This window comes from Ranitomeya imitator, chromosome 2 (genome assembly GCF_032444005.1).
Source record: "Ranitomeya imitator isolate aRanImi1 chromosome 2, aRanImi1.pri, whole genome shotgun sequence".
Classification (NCBI taxonomy): domain Eukaryota; kingdom Metazoa; phylum Chordata; class Amphibia; order Anura; family Dendrobatidae; genus Ranitomeya; species Ranitomeya imitator.
This window is the reverse complement of record NC_091283.1, coordinates 287,023,997-287,038,164: the sequence shown is the minus strand read 5'-3', so window position 1 is coordinate 287,038,164 and position 14,168 is coordinate 287,023,997. Positions and strand designations below refer to the sequence as shown.

The 14,168-nt window shown below is 46.1% G+C and overlaps 1 protein-coding gene across 3 annotated transcripts in view; it reads left to right on the top strand.

Moving 5' to 3' along the window:
* Window positions 1–10,761, top strand: part of LOC138663202 (oocyte zinc finger protein XlCOF22-like) — an 80,488-nt gene extending 69,727 nt beyond the window's left edge. For all 3 annotated transcript variants that reach the window (XM_069749360.1, XM_069749361.1, XM_069749359.1), the window contains one exon: window positions 9,435–10,761. In XM_069749360.1, the coding sequence (XP_069605461.1) occupies window positions 9,435–10,624 (1,190 nt within the window). In that variant the 3' untranslated portion in view covers window positions 10,625–10,761. The remainder of the gene's footprint in view (window positions 1–9,434) is intronic.
* Window positions 10,762–14,168: the final 3,407 nt, after the last annotated feature.

The following is a 14,168-nucleotide window of genomic DNA, read 5'->3' as shown; positions in this document are numbered from 1 at the left end:
CCAAAACACACAGCTAAAAGCACCCAAGAATTGCTTAGAGGAAAACATTGGTGTTGTGAATTCTGTTATCGAACTCCCTCCTGTGGTCATGAATGGTACTTCGGCGAGTTCTGTCCATGGACTCCCTCTGGTGGCTGTGAGTGGAGCTGCTGGTTCTGAGGTTCCTTCCACAGGTGACCTAGTTTATTCTTTGGCTGGCTGCTCTATTTAACTCCACTCAGATCGTTACTCCATGCCAGATGTCAATGTTCTAGTACTGGTTCAGTTCGCTCTTGGATCTTTCTGGTGACCTGCCTACTCCAGCAGAAGCTAAGTCCCTGCTAGTTTATTTGTTGTTCTTGTTTTCTTGACCAGCTTGCTATCATGATTTTGCCTTGCTAGCTGGAAGCTCTGGGAGGCAGAGTGGCACCTCCGCACCGTGAGTCGTGCGGGGGTCTTTTTGCACACTCTGCGTGGTCTTTTTGTAGTTTTTTGTGCTGACCGCAAAGTTACCTTTTCTATCCTCAGTCTGTTTAGTAAGTCTGGCCTCCCTTTGCTGAAACTTGTTTCATTCCTGTGTTTGTGACTTTCATCTTTAGTCACAGTCAATATTTGTGGGGGGCTGCCTTTTTCTTTGGGGAATTGATCTGAGGCAAGGTAGGCTTTATTTCCTATCTCTAGTGTTATGTCTGCTAATGAAAGGTGTTATGAAGGCAATCCAGAGACACAGTGTGCCTAGCGATCAGAGCGCACACAGTGATCTGACAAATACCCAAAAACAAAGAAACGAGCTCTGAGACGTGGAAACTCTGTAGACCCCACACCTGATCCTATCCTAAACACAACTAAAAGTGGCTGTGGATGCGCCTAACAACTACCTAGGCAACTCGGCACAACCTAAGAAACTAGCTAGCCTGAAGACAGAAAAATAGGCCTGACTTGCCCCCAGAGAAATACCCCAAAGGAAAAGGCAGCCCCCCACATATAATGACTGTGAGTAAGATGAAAAGACAAAACGTAGGGATGAAATAGATTCAGCAAAGTGGGGCCCGATAATCTTAGACAGAGCGAGGACAGTAAAGCGAACTTTGCAGTCTACAAAAAACCCTAAAGCAAAAACCACGCAAAGGGGGCAAAAAGACCCACCGTGCCGGACTAACGGCACGGCGGTACACCCTTTGCGTCTCAGAGCTTCCAGCAAAACAAAAGACAAGCTGGACAGAAAAAAAAACAACAAAATAGCAAAAAAGCACTTAGCTATACAGAGCAGCAGGTCACAGGAACAATCAGGAGAAGCTCAGATCCAACACTGGAACATTGACTAGGAGCAAGGATAGCAGCATCAGGTGGAGTTAAGTAACGAAGCAGCTAATGAGCTCACCAGAACACCTGAGGAAGGAAGCCCAGAAGCTGCAGTACCACTTGTGACCACAGGAGTGAATTCAGCCACAGAATTCACAACACTCTAGGGGTAGTTAGCTCTTAGGCTGTGAAGAGGCGTCTAGGCAGAGTTAGGTACGCTCCACGGCTATTTCGAGTGTGTGTGATCGGATTAGGGATTGCGGTCAGAATAGCTGCCACTTCCCAGAGCTTGTCCTGTGTTAGTTTAACCATCAGGTCATTCCGGGTGCTCCTAACCACCAGGTACATAACAGTACAGCTGGCCCAAAGTGTTAATGCATCTCAATAGAGGGATAAAAGAAGTTCTGAGACCATTTTTGTTTCTCTGCAGTGTGTTTTGTCTTTCTTTTCCCCTTAACCTCTGAGTGGTTCAGGACACAGGTGTAGATATGGACATTCAAGGTCTGTCCTCTTCTGTGGATCATCTCACTGCAAGGGTACAAAGCATTCAAGATTTTGTAGTTCAGAATCCGATGTTAGAGCCCAGAATTCCAATTCCTGATTTGTTTTCTGGGGATAGATCTAAATTCCTGAATTTCAAAAATAATTGTAAACTGTTTCTTGCTTTGAAACCCCGCTCCTCTGGTGACCCCGTTCGGCAAGTAAAAATCATTATTTCTTTGTTGCGTGGCGACCCTCAAGACTGGGCATTTTCCCTTGCGCCAGGAGATCCTGCATTGCGTGATGTAGATGCGTTTTTTCTGGCGCTTGGATTGCTTTATGATGAACCAAATTCAGTGGATCAGGCAGAGAAAATCTTGCTGGCTTTGTGTCAGGGTCAGGATGAAGCGGAGGTATATTGTCAGAAGTTTAGAAAGTGGTCTGTGCTTACTCAGTGGAATGAGTGTGCCCTGGCGGCAATTTTCAGAAAGGGTCTTTCTGAAGCCCTTAAGGATGTTATGGTGGGATTTCCCACGCCTGCTGGTCTGAATGAGTCTATGTCCTTGGCCATTCAGATCGATCGGCGCTTGCGTGAGCGCAAAGCTGTGCACCATTTGGCAGTATTCTCTGAGCAGAGGCCGGAGCCTATGGAATGTGATAGGACTTTGACCAGAGCTAAACGGCAAGAACACAGACGTCAGAATGGGCTGTGTTTTTACTGTGGTGACTCCACTCATGCTATCTCCGATTGTCCTAAGCGCACTAAGCGGTTCGCTAGGTCTGCCACCATTTGTACGGTACAGTCTAAATTTCTTTTGTCCGTTACTCTGATTTGCTCTTTGTCGTCCTATTCTGTTATGGCATTTGTGGATTCAGGCGCTGCCCTGAATTTGATGGACTTGGAGTTTGCCAGGCGCTGTGGTTTTTTCTTGGAACCCTTGCAGTATCCTATTCCATTGAGAGGAATTGATGCTACGCCTTTGGCCAAGAATAAGCCTCAGTACTGGACTCAATTGACCATGTGCATGGCTCCTGCACATCAGGAGGATATTCTCTTTTTGGTGTTGCATAATCTGCATGATGTGGTCGTTTTGGGGTTGCCTTGGCTACAGGTCCATAATCCAGTGTTGGATTGAAAATCAATGTCTGTGTCCAGCTGGGGCTGTCAAGGGGTACATGGTGATGTTCCATTGCTGTCAATTTCGTCTTCCACTCCTTCTGAAGTCCCTGAGTTTTTATCAGATTACCGGGATGTATTTGATGAGCCCAAATCCAGTGCCCTACCTCCTCATAGGGATTGCGATTGTGCTATTAATTTGATTCCTGGTAGTAAGTTTCCTAAGGGCCGACTGTTCAATTTATCTGTGCCAGGACACGCCGCTATGCGGAGTTATATAAAGGAGTCCTTGGAGAAAGGGCATATTCGCCCGTCGTCATCACCGTTGGGAGCAGGGTTCTTTTTTGTGGCCAAGAAGGATGGTTCTTTGAGACCTTGTATTGACTACCGCCTTCTTAATAAGATCACGGTCAAATTTCAGTACCCTTTGCGGCTACTGTCTGATTTGTTTGCTCGGATTAAGGGGGCTAGTTGGTTCACCAAGATAGATCTTCAAGGGGCGTATGATCTTGTGCGTATTAAACAGGGCGATGAATGGAAAACAGCATTTAATACGCCCGAGGGCCATTTTGAGTACCTGGTGATGCCATTCGGGCTTTCTAATGCTCCATCTGTGTTTCAGTCCTTTATGCATGACATCTTCCGAGAGTACCTGGATAGATTTATGATTGTATATTTGGATGATATTTTGGTCTTTTCGGATGATTGGGAGTCTCATGTGAGGCAGGTCAGAATGGTGTTCCAGGTCCTTCGTGCGAATTCCTTGTTTGTGAAGGGGTCTAAATGTCTCTTTGGAGTTCAGAAGGTTTCATTTTTGGGTTTCATTTTTTCCCCTTCTCCTATCGAGGCCATTTATGATTGGACTCAGCCTACATCTGTGAAGAGCCTGCAGAAGTTCCTGGGCTTTGCTAATTTTTACCGTCGCTTCATCGCTAATTTTTCTAGTGTTGTTAAACCGTTGACTGATTTGACCAAAAAAGGTGCTGATGTGGTCAATTGGTCCTCTGCGGCCGTTGAGGCTTTTCAGGAGTTGAAGCGTCGTTTTTCTTCTGCCCCTGTGTTGTGCCAGCCAGATGTTTCGCTCCCGTTTCAGGTCGAGGTTGATGCTTCTGAGATTGGAGCAGGGGCTGTTTTGTCTCAAAGAAGTTCTGATGGCTCGGTGATGAAACCATGTGCTTTCTTTTCTAGAAAGTTCTCGCCTGCTGAGAGCAATTATGATGTTGGCAATCGAGAGTTGTTGGCTATGAAGTGGGCATTCGACGAGTGGCGACATTGGCTTGAAGGAGCCAAGCATCGCGTGGTGGTCTTGACGGATCACAAGAATTTGACTTATCTCGAGTCTGCCAAACGGTTGAATCCTAGACAGGCTTGATGGTCGCTGTTTTTCTCCTGTTTCGATTTTGTGGTTTCATACCTTCCGGGCTCTAAGAATGTGAAGGCTGATGCCCTTTCAAGGAGTTTTGTGCCTGACTCTCCGGGTGTTCCTGAGCCGGCTGGTTTTCTCAAAGAGGGGGTAATTTTGTCTGCCATCTCCCCTGATTTGCGGCGGGTGCTGCAGAAATTTCAGGCTGATAGACCTGACCGTTGTCCAGCGGAGAAACTGTTTGTCCCTGATAGATGGACTAGTAGAATTATCTCTGAGGTTCATTGTTCGGTGTTAGCTGGTCATCCTGGAATCTTTGGTACCAGAGATTTGGTGGCTAGATCCTTTTGGTGGCCTTCCTTGTCAAGGGATGTGCGTTCTTTTGTGCAGTCCTGTGGGACCTGTGCTCGGGCTAAGCCCTGCTGTTCTCGTGCCAGTGGGTTGCTTTTGCCCTTGCCGGTCCCGAAGAGGCCCTGGACGCATATTTCCATGGATTTTATTTCAGATCTCCCTGTCTCTCAAAGGATGTCGGTCATCTGGGTGGTTTGTGATCGCTTCTCTAAGATGGTCCATTTGGTACCCTTGTCTAAATTGCCTTCCTCCTCTGATTTGGTGCCATTTTTTTCCAGCATGTGGTTCGTTTGCATGGCATTCCGGAGAACATCGTCTCGGACAGAGGTTCCCAGTTTGTTTCGAGGTTTTGGCGGTCCTTTTGTGCTAAGATGGGCATTGATTTGTCTTTTTCTTCGGCTTTCCATCCTCAGACAAATGGCCAAACCGAACGAACCAATCAGACTTTGGAGACATATCTGAGATGCTTTGTTTCTGCTGATAAGGATGATTGGGTGTCCTTCTTGCCTTTGGCTGAGTTCGCCCTTAATAATCGGGCCAGCTCGGCTACTTTGGTTTCGCCTTTTTTCTGTAATTCTGGTTTCCATCCTCGTTTTTCTTCAGGGCAGGTTGAGCCTTCGGACTGTCCTGGTGTGGATTCTGTGGTGGACAGATTGCAGCAAAGTTGGACTCACGTAGTGGACAATTTGACATTGTCCCAGGAGAAGGCTCAACGTTTCGCTAACCGCCGTCGCTGTGTTGGTCCCCGACTTCGTGTTGGGGATTTGGTTTGGTTGTCGTCTCGTTATGTTCCTATGAAGGTTTCCTCTCCTAAGTTTAAGCCTTGTTTCATTGGTCCTTATAAGATTTCTGAAGTTCTCAATCCTGTGTCATTTCGTTTGGCCCTTCCAGCTTCTTTTGCCATCCATAATGTATTCCATAGGTCGTTATTGCGGAGATACGTGGCGCCTATGGTTCCCTCCGTTGACCCTCCTGCCCCGGTGTTGGTCAAGGGGGAGTTGGATTATGTGGTGGAGAAGATTTTAGATTCTCGTATTTCGAGACGGAAACTCCAGTACCTGGTCAAGTGGAAGGGTTATGGTCAGGAAGATAATTCCTGGGTTGTTGCCTCTGATGTTCATGCTGCCGATCTGATTCGTGCCTTTCATTTGGCTCATCCTGATCGGCCTGGGGGCTCTGGTGAGGGTTCAGTGACCCCTCCTCAAGGGGGGGGTACTGTTGTGAATTCTGTTATCGAACTCCCTCCTGTGGTCATGAATGGTACTTCGGCGAGTTCTGTCCATGGACTCCCTCTGGTGGCTGTGAGTGGAGCTGCTGGTTCTGAGGTTCCTTCCACAGGTGACCTAGTTTATTCTTTGGCTGGCTGCTCTATTTAACTCCACTCAGATCGTTACTCCATGCCAGATGTCAATGTTACCTTTTCTATCCTCAGTCTGTTTAGTAAGTCTGGCCTCCCTTTGCTGAAACTTGTTTCATTCCTGTGTTTGTGACTTTCATCTTTACTCACAGTCAATATTTGTGGGGGGCTGCCTTTTTCTTTGGGGAATTTCTCTGAGGCAAGGTAGGCTTTATTTCCTATCTCTAGGGGTAGTTAGCTCTTAGGCTGTGAAGATGCGTCTAGGCAGACTTAGGTACGCTCCACGGCTATTTCTAGTGTGTGTGATAGGATTAGGGGTTGCGGTCAGCAGAGCTGCCACTTCCCAGAGCTTGTCCTGTGTTAGTTTAACCATCAGGTCATTCCGGGTGCTCCTAACCACCAGGTCCATAACACATTGGACAGTTCTGAAGTGGCCTTCTATGAGCTCTGACCTAAATCCTATTGAGCATCTTTGGAAAGAGCTGAAACATGCCGTCTGGAAAGGGTAACCTTCAGAGACGAGACAACTGGAGCAGTTTGCTCCTGATGAGTCGGCCAAAATACCTGTCGAGAGGTGCAGAAGTCTCATTGGCAGTTACAGGAATTGTTTGATTGCAGTGATTGCCTCAAAAGGTTGTGCAGCAAAATATTAAGTTAAGGGTACCATCATTTCTGTCCAGGCCCATTTCATGAGTTTTATTTATTTATTTTTTTTCATTCTGTGGAAGCATGGTTGAAAAGCAATGTCTGACTCTCATTTGTTGATTTTCATAGATTACAGCAGGGCCGGACTGGCCATTTGGCAATTCTGGCAATTGCCAGAAGGGCCTGCCTGGTTGTGGGCTGCCTTGTCTGCTATGTTGTTAACAGAATCGGTGTTGTCAAGATACCCATACTCTTTAGAGTTGTGATGGAGCACAAAGTCACTGACTCCGCCACTTACCCCAGCAGGCCACGGGTATCATTAGAAATATTGGTCTTGTAGTAAATCTTGCTTTCCTCCATCCAGGGAAATATTAGTAATATATTACATCTATTGCTTGGGGACAGGGACAACATGGGCCTGTGTGATTTCAAATGCCAGGACTGAATTTCAGCCCCAGTCCGTACCTGGATTACAGTATTTATTTATTATTACTTTTGTCAGATTCAAATTATTTCTGTGACCATTGTGTGTTTTTCTATCATTAAGTGAGGGGTACCAACAATTTTGACCACATGTGTAGGAGGAATGAGTATTTTGACTCCACAGCCACTTTCCGGAAATTAACACGCAGTGGATTTTGGAGAGTGAAAATTACACATTTGTCATTTTATTACTAGCACATGGTGTCCAGATTGTGCTCCAGGAGACACACACCGCAAATTAAGTGGATTCTTCGCACTATATAATATTGCTAAATACGGGGATCTGCTAGAACTGAGAGCGGATTTTGCTGTATTGGGTTATAAAAACTGTTACTTTTCAACAGCCTTTGAGCCACTAATAGTGTGGGAACCTCTGTTTTTCCATTGACAGATGATGGACCTGAGTGGGGACTTGTTTTTGTGAGATGAAAATTGGTATTACTTTCGCCTACATAACATTGATTGATTGGTTTCTTTTTATTTGATATTTGGGAGGCAGAATGAACAAACAGTTGAACACTACGCACTACTTCTATTAGACTGTGAACAATCATTCTCTTGGTAAATAACACCATGTAATACATTTTTTGTTCCTGGCTTCCAAGTGTAATATTTCAACTGCTTATGTTTTTCAAACTTTGATTTTATGACCACAGCCCAGAAAAATTTCATATTTATTTTGACAAAAAAGGCGTGTTCTTGCCTGTGTGACGTTTGGCAGGATCCACCATGCAGAAGTAGCAGTTGCTTGAGTGGTTGGTCTGTTGCCCCCAAATTCGTGGGATGGCAAACTTCATGGCTCTTTTCTCCCCTGTACCAACCTGTAACATAGCAGATATAATTAATTATATAAATTTAAAACCATGAAATTTTACACATTACTTAATACTTATTTTACTATAGTGCATTGACATATGTGAAAATTTTGTCAATTGCAAATCCTTAAACTGTACTAGATCTAAATCATTGAAATTCTACAAAATAAAGCACTGCCATCTAAATGAGCAGCAATTATTCACCTTACCATCAAGAGTTTTCTTGCAATATTCGCATGTGAAATGAGGTGCCCAGGACTTGTCTTGATCCCCAACAGGCATGCAGAATTATGCCTTGTAGGCCTCGCACATCTCACGACATGCTTTCATAGAATACTTTCTCACTCTTTATAAATTGTCCAAACACATAGCAAAATGCATCTGCTGGGCGCAAACAACCTCTTGATGCCATCTAAAAAAAAAATAATTATTCTTAAAGGGAATCTGTCACCCCAAAATTGGCCTATAACCTAAAGGTACCGTTACACTAAACGATTTACCAACGATCATGACCAGCGATACGACCTGGCCGTGATCGTTGGTAAGTCATTGTGTGGTCGCTGGAGAGCTGTCACACAGACAGCTCTCCAGCGACCAACGATGCCGAAGTCCCCGGGTAACCAGGGTAAACATCGGGTTACTAAGCGCAGGGCCGCGCTTAGTAACCCGATATTTACCCTGGTTACCATTGTAAATGTAAAAAAAAAAAACACTACATACTCACATTCTGGTGTCTGTCACGTCCCTCGCCGTCAGCTTCCCGCACTGACTGTGAGGGCCGGCCATAAAGCAGAGCACAGCGGTGACGTCACCGCTGTGCTTTACGGCCGGCGCTCACAGTCAGTGCGGGAAGCTGACGGCGAGGGACGTGACAGACACCGGAATGTGAGTATGTAGTGCTTTTTTTTTTTTTTTACATTTACAATGGTAACCAGGGTAAATATCGGGTTACTAAGCGCGGCCCTGCGCTTATTAACCCGATGTTTACCCTGGTTACAAGTGAACACATCGCTGGATTGGCGTCACACACGCCGATCCAGCGATGACAGCGGGTGATCCAGCGACGAAATAAAGTTCTGGCCTTCTAGCTCCGACCAGCGATGTCACAGCAGGATCCTGATCGCTGCTACGTGTCAAACACAACGAGATCGCTATCCAGGATGCTGCAACGTCACGGATCGCTATCGTTCTCGTTCAAAAGTTGCTCAGTGTGAAGGTACCTTAAGACCACCGGCATCAGGGGCTTATCTACAGCATTCTGTAATGCTGTAGATAAGCCCCCTGATGTATCCTGAAAGATAAGAAAAACCGGTTATATTATACTCACCCAGGGGCGGTTGCGCTGCGGTCCGGGTCCGATGGGTGTCGCGATCCGGGTCGGCGCCTCCCACTTTCTACCCAGGAAAAAAAAAAATATTACATAGTGTTATTAACGTTTTTTACATAGCCTGCCATTTTTATGGACAGTTTAAGTAGAAATGTTTAAAAATATAAAACTCAAGGATATTTTATTAAGAAATAATAATTGTTTTTTTATCTTAGCACATGACTGTACCAGGAGATCAGAGGGACAGCTGACATCTTCAATTTTTAAATCTGATGATCTTGAGATCCTACAAGATACTACTGAAATGAATGCCATTCCTCCAGATATATCATCTTCCATTCACAGCAGAGATCTATCATCTGATCCTATGAAACAGGTCCCATCTTCTGATTCATTACTTACTACTGAGGAAAATCGAAGTCACAAAGGCATTAAAAAACAAACTGCTCCTAAAGCAAAGAAGTCATTTTCATGTTCAGAATGTGGGAAATGTTTTGTCAAGAAATCAGATTTGGTTAGGCACCATAGAACTCACACAGGGGAGAAGCCTTTTTCCTGTTCAGAATGTGGGAAATGTTTTGTCAAGAAATCAGATTTGGTTAAACACCATAAAACTCACACGGGGGAGAAGCCTTTTTTATGTTCAGAATGTGGGAAATGTTTTACCTTCAAAGAAAATCTGGTTACACACCAAAGAACCCACACAGGAGAGAAACCTTTGTCATGTTCAGAATGTGGGAAATGTTTCACCTGCAAAGGGAATCTTGATGAACACCAAAGAACCCACACAGGGGAGAAGCCTTTTTCATGTCCAGAATGTGGGAAATGTTTTAACCACAAATCACATTTTGTAACACACCATAAAACTCACACAGGAGAGAAGCCTTTTCCATGTTCAGAATGTGGGAAATGTTTTACCCAGAAATCAGTTTTGGTTAATCACCAGAGAACTCACATAGGGGAGAAGCCTTTTTCATGTTCAGAATGTGGGAAATGTTTTTACCAGAAAGGGAATCTTGTTAGTCACCAGAGAAATCACACTGGGGAGAAGCTTTTTTCCTGTTCAGAATGTGGGAAATGTTTTACCCAGAAATCAGTTTTGGTTAATCACCAGAGAACTCACATAGGGGAGAAGCCTTTTTCATGTTCAGAATGTGGGAAATGTTTTTCCTACAAAGGGAGTCTTGTTAAACACCAAATAACTCACACAGGGGAGAAGCCTTTTTCCTGTTCAGAATGTGGGAAATGTTTTAACCAGAAATGTCATCTTGTTAAACACCAGAGAACTCACACAGGGGAGAAGCCTTTTTCCTGTTCAGAATGTGGGAAATGTTTTAACCAGAAATGGCATCTTGTTAAACACCAGAGAACTCACACAGGGGAGAAGCCTTTTTCCTGTTCATAATGTGGGAAATGTTTTAAATGGAAAGCACTTCTTGTTAGACATCATAGCAGTCACACAGAGGAGAAGCCTTTTTCATTTTCTTAATGTGGGAAATATTTTACTTGGAAATCAACTGTTAATAAACATCAGAAATGTCACATAGGGGAGAAACCTGTTTTATGCTTTTAATGTTGGAGTAGTTTTAACCAAAATTGAATCTTTTTAAATGGGTTGTCTATTGTCATTCCTCATGTGTGCTGACAAAAGGATAAAACTAAACTTTATTAATTCCAAATGTAAAACTATACCCATAATTCCCCTCCTGAAGGTTAGTCAGTAGGTGACTATTAGAAAAAACATGTACCCCACAGTTCAGTATATGGGGTGAAATGACGTATACTCACTCTCCAAGCCTCTCATTATTCGATCGTCCATGACGGTACCACCAGAGAGAGGGGATCCGACCTTCAGGAACAGGAAACCTACAGATACATAAGGGCGGCACCTCTCCTACGCATCAGTTGGTTTTCTGTCCCTGGAGGAGAGGATGCCTTACAGATCATTCATCTTTACGTCAGGATTCCCAGGCCGGCGTCCGATCCAGGTAGCGAGGGGGTCTCCTACCTCGGTCAGTGCAGGGTCCCTGGAAGCGCCACGGTGGGCAGGGCTTCACGAGAGTGTGGAGCAGGTGGAGCAGAGTCCGGTGGATGGCCGTCTCCAGAAGCCAGCGCTGGTAGGTATTTCCCCCCCTGGGGTCCGTCCTGGTGCCGTTTTGTCCTGCGCTCCGGCCTGTCATGCCGGTCCGAGCCTGGCGCTGCGCCGCTGTTCCCCTGCACGTCCTCGTGTGTTCCTCTGAGCACCGGAAGTGACAGGGCTGGGCTGGAAGTCAGATGCCGGCCGGCTTCTTGCTGTGAGCACCGCTGTGTAATGGCGGCGTGGGGCGGATGAAGCAGCTGGGATAGCGGGTGAGCAGTGGGGGAGGATGGGGGCATCCCGTACGGGGAGGGGGCGGAATCCCTGGCCACAATCCTGCTGACCCAGATACGGGGGAAGGGAGGGCTACAAAAGGAGCCACGGAAATGCTACAGGGTTGCTTTTTGGCCCATCTGCAGCAATGGATGAGCTGGAAGCTCCCTTGGTTTAGCTGGAACAGGAGCGTGCCTCAGAGAGATCCCATGCAATCCCCCAGCTGACAAACCGAGGACGGAGTGGACAGCCCAGCCGCAAGAGTTCCTCCAGACTGATGGATTCAGCTCGCTCCCCCAGTAATCCGGTAATCCGATACCTACCGCTACTGCTTGGGTAAGAGATCTCCGTGAATGTACACTGATGCAGTTTCTTTTTAGTTATGTCCTTTTTCTAGGGGAAGAAATGCTCTGGTAAAACAAAAAACAAGGTGTGCCCTTTGTAATTGTCCCTTACCAGACGCCTGCCCTAAAAGGTTATGTCAACCATGTGTGCGACAGACGGTAGGAAGAAAAGGAGAAAAAAAACACCTTTCCCCACTCCCACAGGCGGTGGAAGAAACCCCTGATCTCACCACAAATCTAAGGGAATTTATCAGAAGAGAAGTTAAGGATTCCCTAAAGCCCCTATCCCAAGGGGAAACTTCTAAAAGGAAAAGGGAAGCAAGTTTTTCAGGGTCAGACTCTTCAGCTGCCCCTAGGAAAGGCGAATATTGTTCAGAATACTCTGCATCCTCTTCAGAAGAAGACTCCAACCGTTTTGCTTTCCCCTGGATCAAATGGATAAACTAGTTAAATCAGTCAGGTCCACTATGGGGGTAGCTGATGCAAAACTGAAACTTTCTGCACAGGACCTGATGTTCGGCTGCCTAGACCCAAGGAAACGCAAATCCTTTCCACTAAATGACAAGGTTCAGAACCTGATAACTAGAGAGTGGAAAAAGCCAGAAAAGAAGGGTTCCCTACCACCAGCCTTTAAACGGAGATATCCCTTCAAGGACCCATTAGTGAACAGATGGGATAAAGCGCCGAAATTAGATGTAGCGGTGGCGAAAGCTTCCAAAAAATCCTTCATTCCCTTTGACGACATGGCCTCCTTAAAAGATCCGCTTGATAAAAAAGCAGACTCATTTCTAAAAGGAACATGGGAAATGTCGGCTGGCGCTCTAAGACCAGCAGTGGCTGCGACGTGCACAGCCAGATCAATGATGGTCTGGCTGGATCAACTCGAATCCCAGCTAGAAGACGGGGCCTCAAAGGAATCCATCCTGAAATCACTGCCAATAATCCAGAATGCAGCAGCCTTTCTAGCCGATGCTTCGGCAGATTCAGCAAGAATGGCAGCCAGAGCCGCAGGTCTATCAAATGCAGCTCGTAGGGCTCTATGGCTAAAGTGTTGGCCAGGGGACATCCAGGCCAGATCCTGTCTTTGCTCTATTCCTTGCGAGGGAGAATATCTGTTCAGCCTGATTCTGGACAAATTCTTAGAGAAAGCTGGGGACGAGAAAAAGAAATTTCCCTGTCTGCCGGCCCTTTTTATAGACGTCCCTTCACTGAGAAAAGATTTTTTCGTAGAAGGTCATCTAGAGATCAAGGCAGATGGGATGAAAAAAAGAGGAGAGGTACTGGATTTATGTTTGGAGGTGGGGGGCGCCAGGAACCAACCCGTGAGGTCAAGAAGCCACCCTAATGACCAGCCGCTCCAGTAGGACGTAGGCTAACTGCCTTCTACCCAACTTGGTCCATAATTTTCAATAGCAATTGGATTCTGAGATTGATAGCCATGGGTGTTAAGTTTCGAGTTCCTGTACCTGCACAGGGGGAATCTCGAACCACCTCCGCTGTGGTCTCCCATTCTTCTCCAGCCGCAGTGGAGCCTGCTCAGCGGAGACATCGGTCCCAGCATCTGGCTCAGGCAGAAACTCTACGCTTGGTTACTGCTGCTCTTCCAGGCTCTGCCATTGTAGCCAGTACTGGTCAGCGGCGAGCAGACGCTTCTGGGACTAAGTCCTGCTCTTTCCCTTCTGAGCATACCCAAAGGAAGACCTCTCATTGGAGGTCGGGGGTCACATGCTCAGGTCCTGAAGCAACTCCCATTGGTCCTCTAGGAAGGTCCAGAAGTTGCTGCAGCTATAAAAGGTTTGCATGGCCGCACGGCCATGATCTAGTATCAGCTTGTTATGAGCTTTGCTATATATTGGTCATGTCTGCTTGTGGTCAGGTTCTGCTGAAATAAGCCACTAGAATGCCGGCACCTCCGGTGAGGAGTTTGTGTGTTGAATTCAGGGCTGGCATATAGGCATTAGAATTCCGGCTCAACCGGAGAGGAGGTGTTTGTGCGCTTTGCTGACTGCATGATCACTGATTGCTTTCTGCTCTGTTAAGCAGCTGTGTTCCTCTGTGAGGTTAACAGGGCACAGCATTTTCCTATCTTGGCAATTCTGTGAAGTAACAGAGTTCGCTTATCCCGCCATATAGTGCTGCCAATTGCTAGCAGCAGGTTCCTCTCCTGCACGGTGGACCCCGGCTGTGAACGCTCCTATAATATCATATATACTCGGTGTGTTCTGCCAGCCCTAACAATGGGTCTGCGGTTAGTT